The sequence below is a fragment of the Gopherus evgoodei genome, chromosome 8 (assembly GCF_007399415.2).
Source record: "Gopherus evgoodei ecotype Sinaloan lineage chromosome 8, rGopEvg1_v1.p, whole genome shotgun sequence".
In the NCBI taxonomy this organism is placed as follows: Eukaryota; Metazoa; Chordata; order Testudines; family Testudinidae; genus Gopherus; species Gopherus evgoodei.
In genome coordinates, this window is record NC_044329.1 from 46,486,659 (window position 1) to 46,499,513 (window position 12,855).

At 53.2% G+C, this 12,855-nt stretch overlaps 1 protein-coding gene across 3 annotated transcripts in view; it reads right to left on the reverse strand.

The window, feature by feature from the left end:
* Positions 1 to 6,178: 6,178 nt before the first annotated feature.
* LOC115656663 (dimethylaniline monooxygenase [N-oxide-forming] 5-like) overlaps positions 6,179 to 12,855 on the reverse strand; it is a 28,792-nt gene continuing 22,115 nt past the window's right edge. Inside the window, exons 5-8 of one of the 3 annotated variants that reach the window (XM_030573697.1) lie at positions 12,150 to 12,349; positions 10,613 to 10,965; positions 8,649 to 8,721; positions 6,179 to 6,754 (exon numbers count right to left, since the gene is read on the reverse strand). In XM_030573697.1, the coding sequence (XP_030429557.1) occupies positions 6,391 to 6,754; positions 8,649 to 8,721; positions 10,613 to 10,965; positions 12,150 to 12,349 (990 nt within the window). In that variant the 3' untranslated portion in view covers positions 6,179 to 6,390. Of the gene's footprint in view, positions 6,858 to 8,648; positions 8,722 to 10,612; positions 10,966 to 12,149; positions 12,350 to 12,855 lie in introns of all 3 variants that reach the window. The other 2 variants (XM_030573698.1, XM_030573699.1) reach the window with 2 other exon arrangements.

The following is a 12,855-nucleotide window of genomic DNA, read 5'->3' on the forward strand; positions in this document are numbered from 1 at the left end:
GGAAAAAAATTGGTGGGTGCTCAGGACCCAACAGCTCCCTACCCCATCTGCTCCAGCTTACGTCCACCTCTGCCTCCTCCACAAGTGCATCGCCACGTCCTGCTTCTCCCTCCTCCCTCCCCGAACTTGTACCGCGAAATAGCTAATTTGCAGGACAGGGAGGGAGGGGGAACGCGGCACACTGGGAGAAGAGGCGGGGCCAGGGTGGGGATTTGGGGAAGGGATCCAATAGGGGCAGGAAGGGGGTGGAGTTAGGGCAGGGACTTTGGGGATGGGGAAAGGGTGGAGTCGGTGCAGGGAAAGGGGTGGGGGGGGCGCGGGCACCCACCGGTGCTGGAGAAAGTTGACACCTACTGGCACTGACAAAGCTGATTAACTAACCATCCAATTCTGAGGAAAAGGAGATACAGAGCTGGAACATCAACAATAGCTGGTTCAACATGGCATCTTACAAACACTCCCCACTCAGACATGCACACACACTTTCTATCACATTGTCCTGAATTCTTTTCAGACTCAGGCTGTCTACACTTAACCACTACAGTGGCATAGTTATAGCTGGGCTGCTATAGAACTTCAGTGTAGCCACTCACCACAGCATTGGGAGTGGTTCTTCCATCACTGTGGTTAGTCCTTCTCCCTGACAGGTGGTGTCTACATCAGGGTTTAGAGCAGCATAGCTGCATTGCTCAGGGGGGTGGATTTTTCACACCCTAAGAGATATAGCTATGCCGATGTATACTTTTTACTGTAGACCTGGCTTAAGACCCTTTCTGGCAGATTTTTTTTTTATCAGGTCTCTGACAGGGATGTTACCTCATCCTTGAGGCCTGGCCTAGTTTATAGTCATGGGTTTACAGGGGATTCGATGTCTCAGCTGTTATACAGTCTCTGTGGGAGTATCCCTATTATTCACTAGGCCCTAGCCACAGCTTTTTACAAGGACTTTAGGCTATAGCATTCTTGTTTCTCACCCTGGCTCTCTAGTCAGTCCAAAAGAGTTCAGACACTTGTTAGAGATGTTACACCTTCAGGCAGCAATATAGCTAGTAAGTATCTGCACGGCCACCTTTTACCAAAACCAAGAAAGCATTTATTAGTCAACTGGAGAACATCAAGGAAGAGTCCACATTAGAATGGTAAAGAAAAGTTTAAGTCCAAGTATGTATTGGCCAAAGCAATTGCCCTACTCTTCCAGGGCCTCCTGGAGTCTCTTTCAGCCCCTCTGTGTCGTGAGTCTGTCCTGGGCAGCAGCAAACAGAGTGTGTCTTAAGTTAACACTTGGCCCTTGTGGCTCCAGAAGCAGCTCTGCTGTGGTCATATGTTCAGCTTCCTTGGCAGCCAGCCATTGAAAGTTGATGTTCAGTTGTTGGGGCTTCTGTTGACTCTCCAGGGACCTCCATTCACCTGTGTTGATTCCAATCAGTTCTAGGCAGGCTTATGTGATCTACAACCAACTCACTCCCTTGTCCCCAGGGAGAAATTAACCCCTTCATACTCAGGGGGAAGCAATGCAAAATGATTGGGTAAATTGAGTCACACCTATTGTTCATAAGAATATTCCCACAATTCCCACACTTGTACTTTGTATCAATCTGGGACAAGATAGTTGAAGAGGAATGAAACCGGGAACTTCAAAGGCTTGGGCTTCTAAGTGGGTTTCAAGGTGTCTTTGTGAAGATCATTTATCAAAAAGGTTGAAAAACACAGATGTTCTTATTTGAGCCTCAGTCTGAGCATAAAGTGGTTTGACTTTGTGGGAAATGGCACAATCTCACAAAGACCTGTCTTTTCTTTAGTTGCTCATTATATTCAAAAGCAGCATTGCATGTATCATGCTGCCAGGATGGACAAAAGCTTCCCTTGCTCTCCACTGCTGTGCCAAGGGATGCATGCCCTGTCCCTAACTGGTGCCGCCCGTGGGGCAGCCCCAGCAATTGACAGGATTGTGCCTGAGCTGGGAACCTCGCAACACCTGGTATGACACCATCTACTGAGATCACTCTGGCTGGCAATGATCCTTAGTAGACTAAGCATGTTTTATGATGTCGATGAGCCACTTTGTTTCCTCAAAAAATCTCAGATTCTTATCATCCCTCCTTTGTCCCAAATAGGCGTGAACGAGGGTGGGCATAAGCCATCACACACAAAGTATATGGTTGGTAGCTGTGAGCACCACATGACAAGCATTGCAGGCACACCAACTATTAGAGACCGACACTTTATGGGCTTCGCTAGGAAGGACACATGCAAAGATCACACATTAACAGAGAGGTTTACTTGGTCAGGCTGAAGTAATGGGAGTGCGTTCAGAAAAGCAGACCAACCAAATTAAACACAGTTAACAGATCTAGATAACAGTAGCAGTGAGACTTTTGCTTTAGCTTTGCTTGAACTGCTGTGTGCTGCTGAGACAAACCTACTCTGAGCCAAAGTCCTTCCTAGACAGAGATTCTGTGGTCTATAGAGCTCAGACCCTTCCCTCTACTCAGGGCTCCATCTCTTCCGCGTGAGAGGCGCCGAGTTCTTACCCAGCCCTAACTCAGGCCAGGCTCCAAGAGCTTCCCCTGCTCCCCCAGGGCCCGAGAGATGCTGCCTTCCATGACACCCTTGTCCCTAATTCCACCCTAAAGTGACTTGCAACCCCTGCCAGTGTGGGACTGTAGATGCACCTCCCCTACGGAGAAGCACAGCATAGCGACTGAGCCTGCCTGCCTGCTGGAGAGTGCACACACAACAGTGATGGACAGACTGGGCCCTGGGTTGCTCAGTGGCGGGACCATGGGACCCAAGAGATCACCTGAGGGGGAGTTGTTTTTCTCAGCTACATGGAGAAGAAGCCATTTTCTGGCTCTCTCAGTCGGAGGTTTGAAATTGACTTGGAGCCCTGCTCTGATCCAGGACACTTAAGCACCCAGAAGCTGCGGCAAGCATAAGAGTTAGAAGACAACAGAGCCCACAAGCCCCTCCTGCACTTGAGGCTGGGGATCGGCAATGGCAATGGCTCGATTCACCAGGGACACCAATCAGCTAACCATGAAGTTGTCAGCAGTGATGCCAGCCTGCCCCTTAATCTCCAGTCACACTGCCTGAACCAGGCCAGTGGAGACTTTGGAAATGGTTGGGGATTTCTCTTATATCATTTGTTGTGGGGTTCAAAAACAGGGCTTGAATGGGACTTAACAGGCCTTGTACATCCTTACTGCAGACTTTGCATCTGCATTAGAGCAAGTTTACCCTACATCAGGCCTGCACAACATGCGGCCCGCAGGCTGCAGAAGGCTCACTGTGCGGCCCGCGGCTGGGAATCAAAGGGCTCTGGGCTGCTTGCAGCAGCAGGGAGCCCAGAACTCTTTAAATCTCAGCCACGGCCGGGATTCAAAAGCCTCTGAGCTGCCCGCAGTGGCAGGGAACTCAGAGCTCTTTAAATCTCAGCTGCGACCAGTATTCATAGGGCTCTGGGCTGCCCGCAGTGGCGGGGAGCTCAGAGCTCTTTAAATCTCAGGCGCGGCCAGGATTCATAGGGCTCTGGCCTGCCCGCAGCGGCGGGGAGCCCAGAGCTCTTTAAATCTCAGCTGCGGCCGGGATTCATAGGGCTCTGGGCTGCCCGTAGCGGCGGGGAGCTCGGAGCTCTTTAAATCTCAGCCGCGGCCAGGATTCAAAAGGCTCTGCACTGCCCGCAGCCGCGGGGAGCCCAGAACTCTTTAAATCTCAGCCGGGGCCAGAATTCAAAAGGCTCTGGGCTCCCCGCAGTGCGGGAGAGCTCAGAGCTCTTTAAATCTCAGCCGCGGCCAGGATTCAAAGGGCTCTGCACTGCCCGCTGCAGCTGGGAAACCAGAGCCCTTTAAATCCCAGCCACCAGGGTCGGCTTTAGGCCAATTCAACCAATTCCCCTGAACTGGGCCCGCCCCTAAGGGGGCCCCACACCCAAGCCCCAGTATGGTGTACTGGCAAAAGCCAGTGCGCTGTACTGGGGTGGCCCAGCTTCCCCAGGGGGCAATTTCAAAGGCCTGGGGCTCCCAGCAGCGGCTGGAGCCCCAGGCCCTTTAAATTGTCACCAGAGCCCCACTGCTGGAGCCCTGGGGTAGGGCTGTGGGGCTCTGGGGGCTATTTAAAAAGTCTAGGACTTCCATTGCTTCTATCATCCTGGCCCTTTAAATAGCCACGGGAGCCCCACCGCTTCCCCAGGGTTCCCATGGCTATTTAAAGAGCTGGGACGGTAGAAGAAGGGGACCCCCGGGCCCTTTAAATACCCCCAGAGCCCTGGGGTAGCGGAGGGCTCTGGGGGCTATTTAAAGGGCCGGGGCCCCAGCTGCCTCTGCCGCCCCAGTCCTTTAAATAGCCGCCAAAGCCACACCGCTTCCCCAGGGCTTCCTCAGCTATTTAAAGGGCTGGGGCGGTAGAAGCAGGAGAGCCCTGGGCCCTTTAAATAGCCCCTGAGCCCCGGGCTGCTGCTGCTACCCTGGTGGGGGAGGAAGGAGGAGAGGGCACTCACCATACAGGAGTGGGCTGTACCCCCTGTCCTACACCAGGTGCCCGCAGCCAACCCCTGCTGCACCCCCTGCCCGCACCAGCCCTGAACCCCCTGCCCTGCCTGCACCAGTTCCTGTCTGCAGCCAGCCCGTCTCCAGCCAGCCCCGCATCCCCTGCCTTGCCTCCAGCCCTGCACCAGCCCGTCTCCAGCCAGCCCTGCACCCCCTGCCATCTCCTGCAAGACTCCGCTGCACCGCCTGCCCTGCCCGCACCAGCCCTGCACCCCCTGCCCTGTCTCCAGCCAACCCCTGCCGCACCCCCCTGCCTGAAGCCAGCCAGTCCCGCACTCCTTTGTCTCCAGCCCTGCCAACCCATGCCACACCCCTCCTGTGGCCCTGCCTGAAGCCAGCCAGCCCATCCCACACCCCCTGTCTCCAGCCTGCCCCACACCCCTTGCCCAGCCTGCAGCCAGACCCTACCTCCAACCCCCTCCCCCCACCACCTTCAGCCAGCCCCATGTCCATTGGTGCCCTGCAGTTCCCAGGGAAGTAACCCTGCACACCTGCTTCAATGAGGTGGGCAGGGAGCAGCTGGGACCCACACATGTGCACCCTAGCACACCCTCAGGGAGTGGCGGAGCTCATTTCTAGTTCAGACCCCTCTTTTTAAAAAAGAAATTTAGGTAGGGTTAACATACATCTGTATTTTCCCAGACGTGTCAGGCTTTTTGGTTCTTAAATCACCATCCAGGAGGAAAATACGGATGTATGGTAACCCTATTGGTAAAAAAAATACATACTGTGGCAGAACTTTTTATAGGGAACCGGTTGCTAAGAAATGAAAGGCTTTTTTTTACACTTTTTTTTCAGTCATCCCTGCCGGGGCCCCGCCGAAAATGTTCGAATTGGACCCTGCACTTCCTAAAGCTGGCCCTGCCAGCCGCGGCCGGGATTCAAAGGCTCTGGGCTCCCCACAGCCGCGGGGAGCCCAGAGCCCTTTAAATCTCAGCCATAGCCGGGAATCAAGGGGCTCTGGGCTGCCGGCAGCAGCAGGGAGCCCAGAGCCCTTTAAATCCCAGCCGTGGCAGGGATTCATAGGGCTCTGGGCTGCCCTCAGCAGCGGGGAGCCCAGAGCCCTTTTAATCCCAGCTGCGGCCGGGATTCAAAGGGCTCTGGGCTGCCCTCAGAGATTCCCAGCTGCAGCTGAGATTTAAAGGGCTCAGGGCTCCCCGCCGCCACGGGCAGCCCAGAGCCCTTTGAATCTCGGCCGCGGCTGAGATTTAAAGGGATCAGGGCTCCCCGCGGCTGCAGGCAGCCCAGAGCCCTTTGAATCCCGGCCGCGGCTCCAGCGGATGGGCTGGGGCTGGGATTTCAAGGGCTCGGGCTCCCCTAAGGAGCAGGAGCTCTGAGCCCTTTAAATCCCTTCCCCAGCCCAGCAAAGCTCCGGGTTCCCCCAGTCGCTGGAGCCCCAGGCCCTTTAAGTTGACCCTGAAGGCTCCCAGCCACCTCTTCAGCTAGGAGCCCCTGGTTGATTTAAAATCAAGTATCACCTCCCCACCTCCAACCTTCCTTTTTGGCCCACAGCTGTTTTGGTGGGGTGGTGCTGGGGAAGGACGGTTTGTTTCTGCAGGACTGGGTGGTGCTGGGGCGGGGTGTTTCCGCCGGGCCGGGAGGTCCTGGGGGTGGGGAGGTGTTTCTGCGGGGCCGGGGGGTTTCGGCCCTCAGCTGTTTCCTTCGGAGTAATGTGGCCCTCGCTGCTTTACGAGTTGTGCGGGCCTGGCCTACATAGAAGACAGGCTCTCACCTTGTTGAGGTAGCTGAAAACAGAGGTGCCCACTATAGTCCAGTCAGCCCATATGAATGCAAAGGAAAGAAGCGAAACCATGAACTGGTCTCACAGCTTGAAAAATGACACTTGTCAGAGGGGAAAAAAGGACCAAGGAAAATAAACAAAAGTTACAGCAATTAAAGCAACAATGAGAAAAATCTGAAGGTAGTAAGGCACCAAGGCACCTGTATAATCATCTAGGACTCTAGTTTTCAGAGGTTTAATGATCCGTTCTCTCTGGGTCAGGATGGCTTTCCTGGCTCCATCCCACTTCCCTGGCCCTCTCAGGCGGTACTGGTACGGCGTGCAGGGGCCAAAGAAAACCTCCACGGCAAGCTTTGGATCCATGAGGAAGAGAGACAAGATTTTGGGCTTGACCCCTGCCAGGCAGGCCACTTCATCCATGTATGGGATGTAATCTGCCTGGATGGTATAGCGCTGGCTTTTCACATACCTGAAATGAGAAAGAAGTGCAGGTGTCTCTGGAGTGTTGTCAAATGGAGACTGCACTGACCAGGAAATGACATTCCTGAGGGATAAGGAGCTTCTCTCCCTCTCTGAAATGTGAGGAGAAGGAGATGCTGATGTACTCTTGCACCTTTGGAGGCTGGATTACTCTCACTCATTACAAAGATTCGAGCTGCTTTCTGTTCACTGACTGAGAGAAATTCACCCCTGCACAGACATCCCTTGGGCCATAACTGGGACACAAGTGGCACGTTGATCTTGTGTGTGGGATGGGGATGAGTTTCACTTCATTCTCCTGAGGAGCTGGATACATTCTCTAAAGCAACTTTGGCCTCAGACCTTACTCTGTCTTCTACTTAAAATCTTAATCTGGAGCTTCCCCAAATTATTCAACCCTCTGTGTTTAGGTAGAATTGAAGGGCCAACGCTCCTGAAAGTTAACTTGCTACACAATACTGAGGAGTGCTTAACAGCAAAGTAAAAGGGCTGGAAATTAACACCCAGCCATCCAGAGTTGTCAACACTTGTAAAGTTAGCATGAGTTGTGTGATATTCTTAGGATTTGGGGTTTAAAACTTTTTATGACTTCATGATTGAGAGTTTGATGTGAGCAATTTTTGCTATTATTCAATATATCTGCCTTCTCCCATTATTTTCAGTGTGACTGAAGCCAAAGAATGCCCTCAGCCAAGATGGCCACTGTAGCAGGGTGGTCCCCTGCTCCTGCCCCTCGGGGCTTAAAACAGCCCAGGAGAGGGCTGTAGCTGGGGCAAGAAGCCTGGGCTGATTGGGAGAAAGCAGGCCCAGCTGTGGCCAGGTCCCAATCAGGCCTAGCCGGCCCCTATAAGAAGCAGTGAGCCAGGAGCCTTGTCAGTCTCTCTCTGGCTGTAGAGGGAAAAGGGGCTGACTGCAGGGAGCTAGACAGCATACTTTGAGTGGAGCAGGGCTGGGGAAAGGCAGAGGAGCTGGGGAGACCCTGCCTGGAAAGCCCCAGGCTGTGGCCTAGCATTAGGCCAAGAGGTACTGGGGGTTGCAGGGGGCAACCCAGGGGTAGGCAAAGGCAGCAGGTCCAAACCCCTTGGCCTATGATGAGTGGCTGATACTGCAGTCTGCCTCAGGGAATGGGGGCTAGATGGAGACTGGGCAGTAGCCAATACTGAGGCAAAGTAGGGATAGTGGAGTGGGGGGTTCCCCTGAGAGGGAGAGACCCAGCTGAAAGAGGCACCGGGGTCCTGGGAGGAACATGAGGCCAGAGGACAGGAGAATCAGTGGCCTGCAGAGGGTGCTCCAGGCTGGAAATTGAGCTAATTCCAGAAGTCACCAGCAGGAGGCGCTGCAGGGGTGAGTTCAACTCCTCTACAGCCACTGTTCCCCTTACAGATTTCTCAAGTGGTACAGGCTGCTCCTAGTAAAGAGGTTCAGCATCTAATCCCACTCCTAGTGAAGGCAGCTGCCTCTGTGCTGAAAGGGCAGCAAATAGACAGGAAAACTATAGGGAGGCAGGGGAATGTGGGATGCAAGAGGGAGAGAGAGGGGAATAGGTGGTGGCAGCAAGGCAGAATGTGAGGGATAGAATTCTGTAACAAGAAAAAGGGAACAATATATGGGGCAGACGGATAAACCTACTCACACAGATCATTTCCCCTTGTCTGGGGTTCAGTAGGACCCTGCTTCTTACATGCTTTGTATTAACACATACTTCCCTGGGAGACCTAGAGGATGGGTGCATGAAATGCAAAGTTTGTTGGCTAAAGGTCCCCATGAGGATAAAGGGAGGAAAAAAGTGAAGCAGGGAAATAGGCAGAAGTGGGTGGGGAGCTGATTGCCCTGCTGCCTTCCCAGCATGCCCAGTGGTTACCGATTCACATAATAGTTCCTACTGTTTTGCCATTTCCTCTCTCTTCTGTGCAATATCGGCCATCATGTTGCTTGCTGAAGGCAATCTGTTCAGCCCTAGGAAAGAGAAGCCCAAGTCAGAAGGGAGATCCATGAGGTGCTCGCAGACACAGGGCTTGTCTACATCAGAAAGTTGCAGCGCTGGTGAGGGAGTTACAGCGCTGCAACTTTGAAGGTGTACACATCTGCAGGGCATCACCAGCGCTGCAACTCCCTGTTTGCAGCGCTGGCCGTACTCCCGTTTTGTCTCGGGTGTAGAGGATCCAGCGCTGGTGATCCAGCGCTGGTAATCCAATGTAGACACTTACCAGCGCTTTTCTTGACCTCCGTGGAAGGAGGAAGCCTCTGGTAATCAAGCTGGTCTCCTTTCCCGGTTTGCTCTCTCGTTCCCGGAACCCCGAGCAAGCAGGTCTCCTTCCCTGCGGTTTGCTGGGTGGCTCCGGGAACGCGAGAGCAAACCGCGGCGAAGCTGGTCTCCTTTCCCGGTTTGCTCTCTCGTTCCCGGAACCCCGAGCAAGCAGGTCTCCTTCCCTGCGGTTTGCTGGGTGGCTCCGGGAACGCGAGAGCAAACCGCGGCGAAGCTGGTCTCCTTTCCCGGTTTGCGCTCTCGTTCCCGGAACCCCGAGCAAGCAGGTCTCCTTCCCTGCGGTTTGCTGGGTGGCTCCGGGACGCGAGAGCAAACCGCGGCGAAGCTGGTCTCCTTTCCCGGTTTGCTCTCTCGTTCCCGGAACCCCGAGCAAGCAGGTCTCCTTCCCTGCGGTTTGCAGGGTGGTTCGGGGAACGCGAGAGCAAACCGCAGCGAAGCTGGTCTCCTTTCCCGGTTTGCGCTCTCGTTCCCGGAACCCCGAGCAAGCAGGTCTCCTTCCCTGCGGTTTGCTGGGTGGCTCCGGGAACATGAGAGCAAACCGCGGCGAAGCTGGTCTCCTTTCCCGGTTTGCTCTCTCGTTCCCGGAACCCCGAGCAAGCAGGTCTCCTTCCCTGCGGTTTGCTGGGTGGCTCCGGGAACGCGAGAGCAAACCGCGGCGAAGCTGGTCTCCTTTCCCGGTTTGCTCTCTCGTTCCCGGAACCCCGAGCAAGCAGGTCTCCTTCCCTGCGGTTTGCTGGGTGGCTCCGGGAACGCGAGAGCAAACCGCGGCGAAGCTGGTCTCCTTTCCCGGTTTGCTCTCGCGTTCCCGGAAGCCCCCTTGAAGCCGCCCAACAGCGCTGCAGTGTGGCCACATCTAACACCACTTGCAGCGCTGGTTGCTGTAAGTGTGGCCACTCTGCAGCGCTGGCCCTATACAGCTGTACTAATACAGCTGTAACAACCAGCGCTGCAAAATTTTAGATGTAGACATGGCCACAGAGGCAACAGCTCCTGGGCAATAAGAGGAACAAAGAAAAGATAAAGAGCCTCAGAGAAAAGAGCATTGTTTGTGCCTCCTCTCTCTTCCTCTGCCCCCAAATAAACCCTAGAGAGTAACAGCTCTTGAACTCTCAGCAACACCTCCTGCCCCCAGGAAGGCTCAACATTCAGGGGGGCGCTGGAATTCGAAAGGCAGGGAGCTGGGAGTGGGTGAGCAAAGGAGAGGGCATGAGCAAAAGTGCAAACTAACTGCAGCCAAAGGGTAAGAGAAAGCTAGCCAGACTCCAGCACCAACAAAGAGGGAGGGTGCTGGAGTACACAGAGAGCAGAGCTGGAAATGATCTTTTTGGGGGAAGTGACAGTTTTCACAGAAAGCTTCCAAAATAAAACAACCAGGCCTCACATGCATCACAAAGAAGCAAAGAACATAACCAGGTCACCTTTCAGTAGGAAGACAGCAGACGAAAGACAGAGAGCAGCGGAAATGTTGCAAGATGGCAGCTTGTGCACCTGAACAGCACTGGCTTAGGATTTCCTTGGAAATGTCTGCGCTTTCTCTGCCCAGCAGGCACTAGACTATTTCCTGCATTTTGGTTCACATACCTGTGAACACACGTGTTGCCCAGCGACCCTGGAGTTCAGCAATGGGCATGATGGCCCCCAGTGGCTGGATGAGGCCAATGAAAGCCAGAGTTGGTTTCTCCAGCTGAGGAGGGAAGACAAATTTATACAGGGAGACCTGGTTTTTGATCACTTTGGCACAGTCCCCAAGGAAGGGGAAAGAGAAGCTGTATCCCGTAGCGAAGACAACCACATCAATGTCCTCCTCTCTGGTGCCATCTTCAAAGATGGCGCTGGTTTCAGTGAATGCCCTGATGTTTGATTTTACCAGCACCTTGCCCGAGATGATGCAGTTTGGCAGGTCGTCGTTGATGGTTGGGTGCTGGCTCAAAAGCCTGAATGGCAGAAAAGAAATACAAGAAATGTGAAGATCTCTTTGGGCAGGAGGTGACCTTCCTCAGGGCAGGAGGCTGCCAGGAGAAAAGAGAACTATTTCCTCCCACACAATGTGCTAGCACTGCAACTGGAAGCCATGGGAAGGACACATCAGGTTATTCAGTCCATTCTGCTGCATAAGCAGGATCACTCCATGTAAGGAATTCTATTGCTTTGTCCAGTCTATACATCCACCACTTCCTCTGATAAACTGTTTTTGTTCTGTGTTTGTCCAGCATCTTGCACCATGGGATCCTGGTCCTTGAGTAGGCCTCCTAGGTGCCACCACAAATCAATGAATAAATAACAACAAACAATTCCCTGGCCTAACAGCTTGCTATTTGCAAGTTCTTTCAGGTACTCAGCTTAAAATTATCTCTTTTTTTTATGCCCTGTCTATACTAACAGCTATATCAGCACTTTTGTCACTTAGGGGTGTGAAAAAACACTCCCAGCAACGTAAGTCTTGCCAGCATAAGCGCTCATGTGCACAGCGCTATGTCGCAGGAAAGCATCTCCTGCCAACATAGTGATGGCTACTCGTTGAGCTCGTTTTACTGTATCAATGGGACAGCTCGCTCCCATCGGCATAATGTGATTACATGAGTGATCTTACAGCGGCACAGCTGTAGAGGTACATCTGTGCCAATGTAAGTTTGTCAGTGTAGACATGCCTTAATGATGTCATCCAGTACCATTCTGTTTACTCCCATATATCACACAAAATAACTCCTCCTCTTCCTTGGCATTTACGTCCCTCAAAGATATTTTTAACTTGAGGGATAGGCATGTTTTAGAGGGCAGGAATGGGAATAAGAGCTAGGCCCCAGGTGAAGCAAATGCTGACCGATTTGGCAGAGCAGCAGCAGCAGTGAAAGCTGGGCCCCAGGTGACGGACCGAGATTGGCTGGGGGGAATCTGGCACAGCAAGCGATTCAACCCAGGCCCTAGAGACTGTAGCTGCAAGTTTGCCTGAGATCTTACATTCTGTCATGGGGCCTGAGGCTCTGCCCCTCTCTCCAGTGCTTGACAGGCCCCAGCTCTCCACTCTCCTGTGGTGGTGGGTGGGGGGAGCGGAATGAACATGACCCTTCCCCTCCTGGCTCCACAGCCTGGAGAAACTCTCCTGATCTCCCCAGCTCACCTGTGTGCAGGCTGCAGACCATAGATTGCATGGTTGAATTTTGCATTCAATTTCTTCTCTGCAAAGTAGTTAAGCAGGGATAGAGGCACAATGCGCCTGAGGAATTCCACATAGCGAGTGGTATAAATTGTGTCTATGGGGTACCCTTCTTCTCCAATCCGACCAAGTATCCATGCACCTCGCCTGGTGCTAAGGAAAACCTGAAAGGGAGAGAAACAGGAGCGGTTGGAAACCACAGGCCTTTGAGTGACTTGCCAAGAGCTTCTTTGACTGAGAGCCATTCTCATGAGAGTGAATGGTTTACATCTAGTTGTGTTTCTTTGATTTCCTAATAAGAGCTTTGCCACACACCTGTCCATGGTGCAGCACCCCCTTTTGGGGCTATATGGGGAGTGCACACACATAAATCCAATACTCCTACCCTAGCGGGTGCTGCAGGGTGTGTCTTTCTAGCGGGCCAGTACTTAACCTTCTGGCTGAGGTCTTTTGGTTGTTTCTTCCCCTCTCAGGCAAAACAACAACTCCGTCAGCAGTCATCAAACTAGGTTCAACACAAGAAAGGGAAAGGAAAGTCTGTAAGCAGCTTTCTCCAAGGTATGGGCCTCTGACTTCAGAACCCCCTCAAATGTCACTGTATATGTCAGAGGTCACTGGGTTCCAGTGCAAGTCTCAGTCTTTCCCCCCATTTTAGCTCAGGGATCTGCAC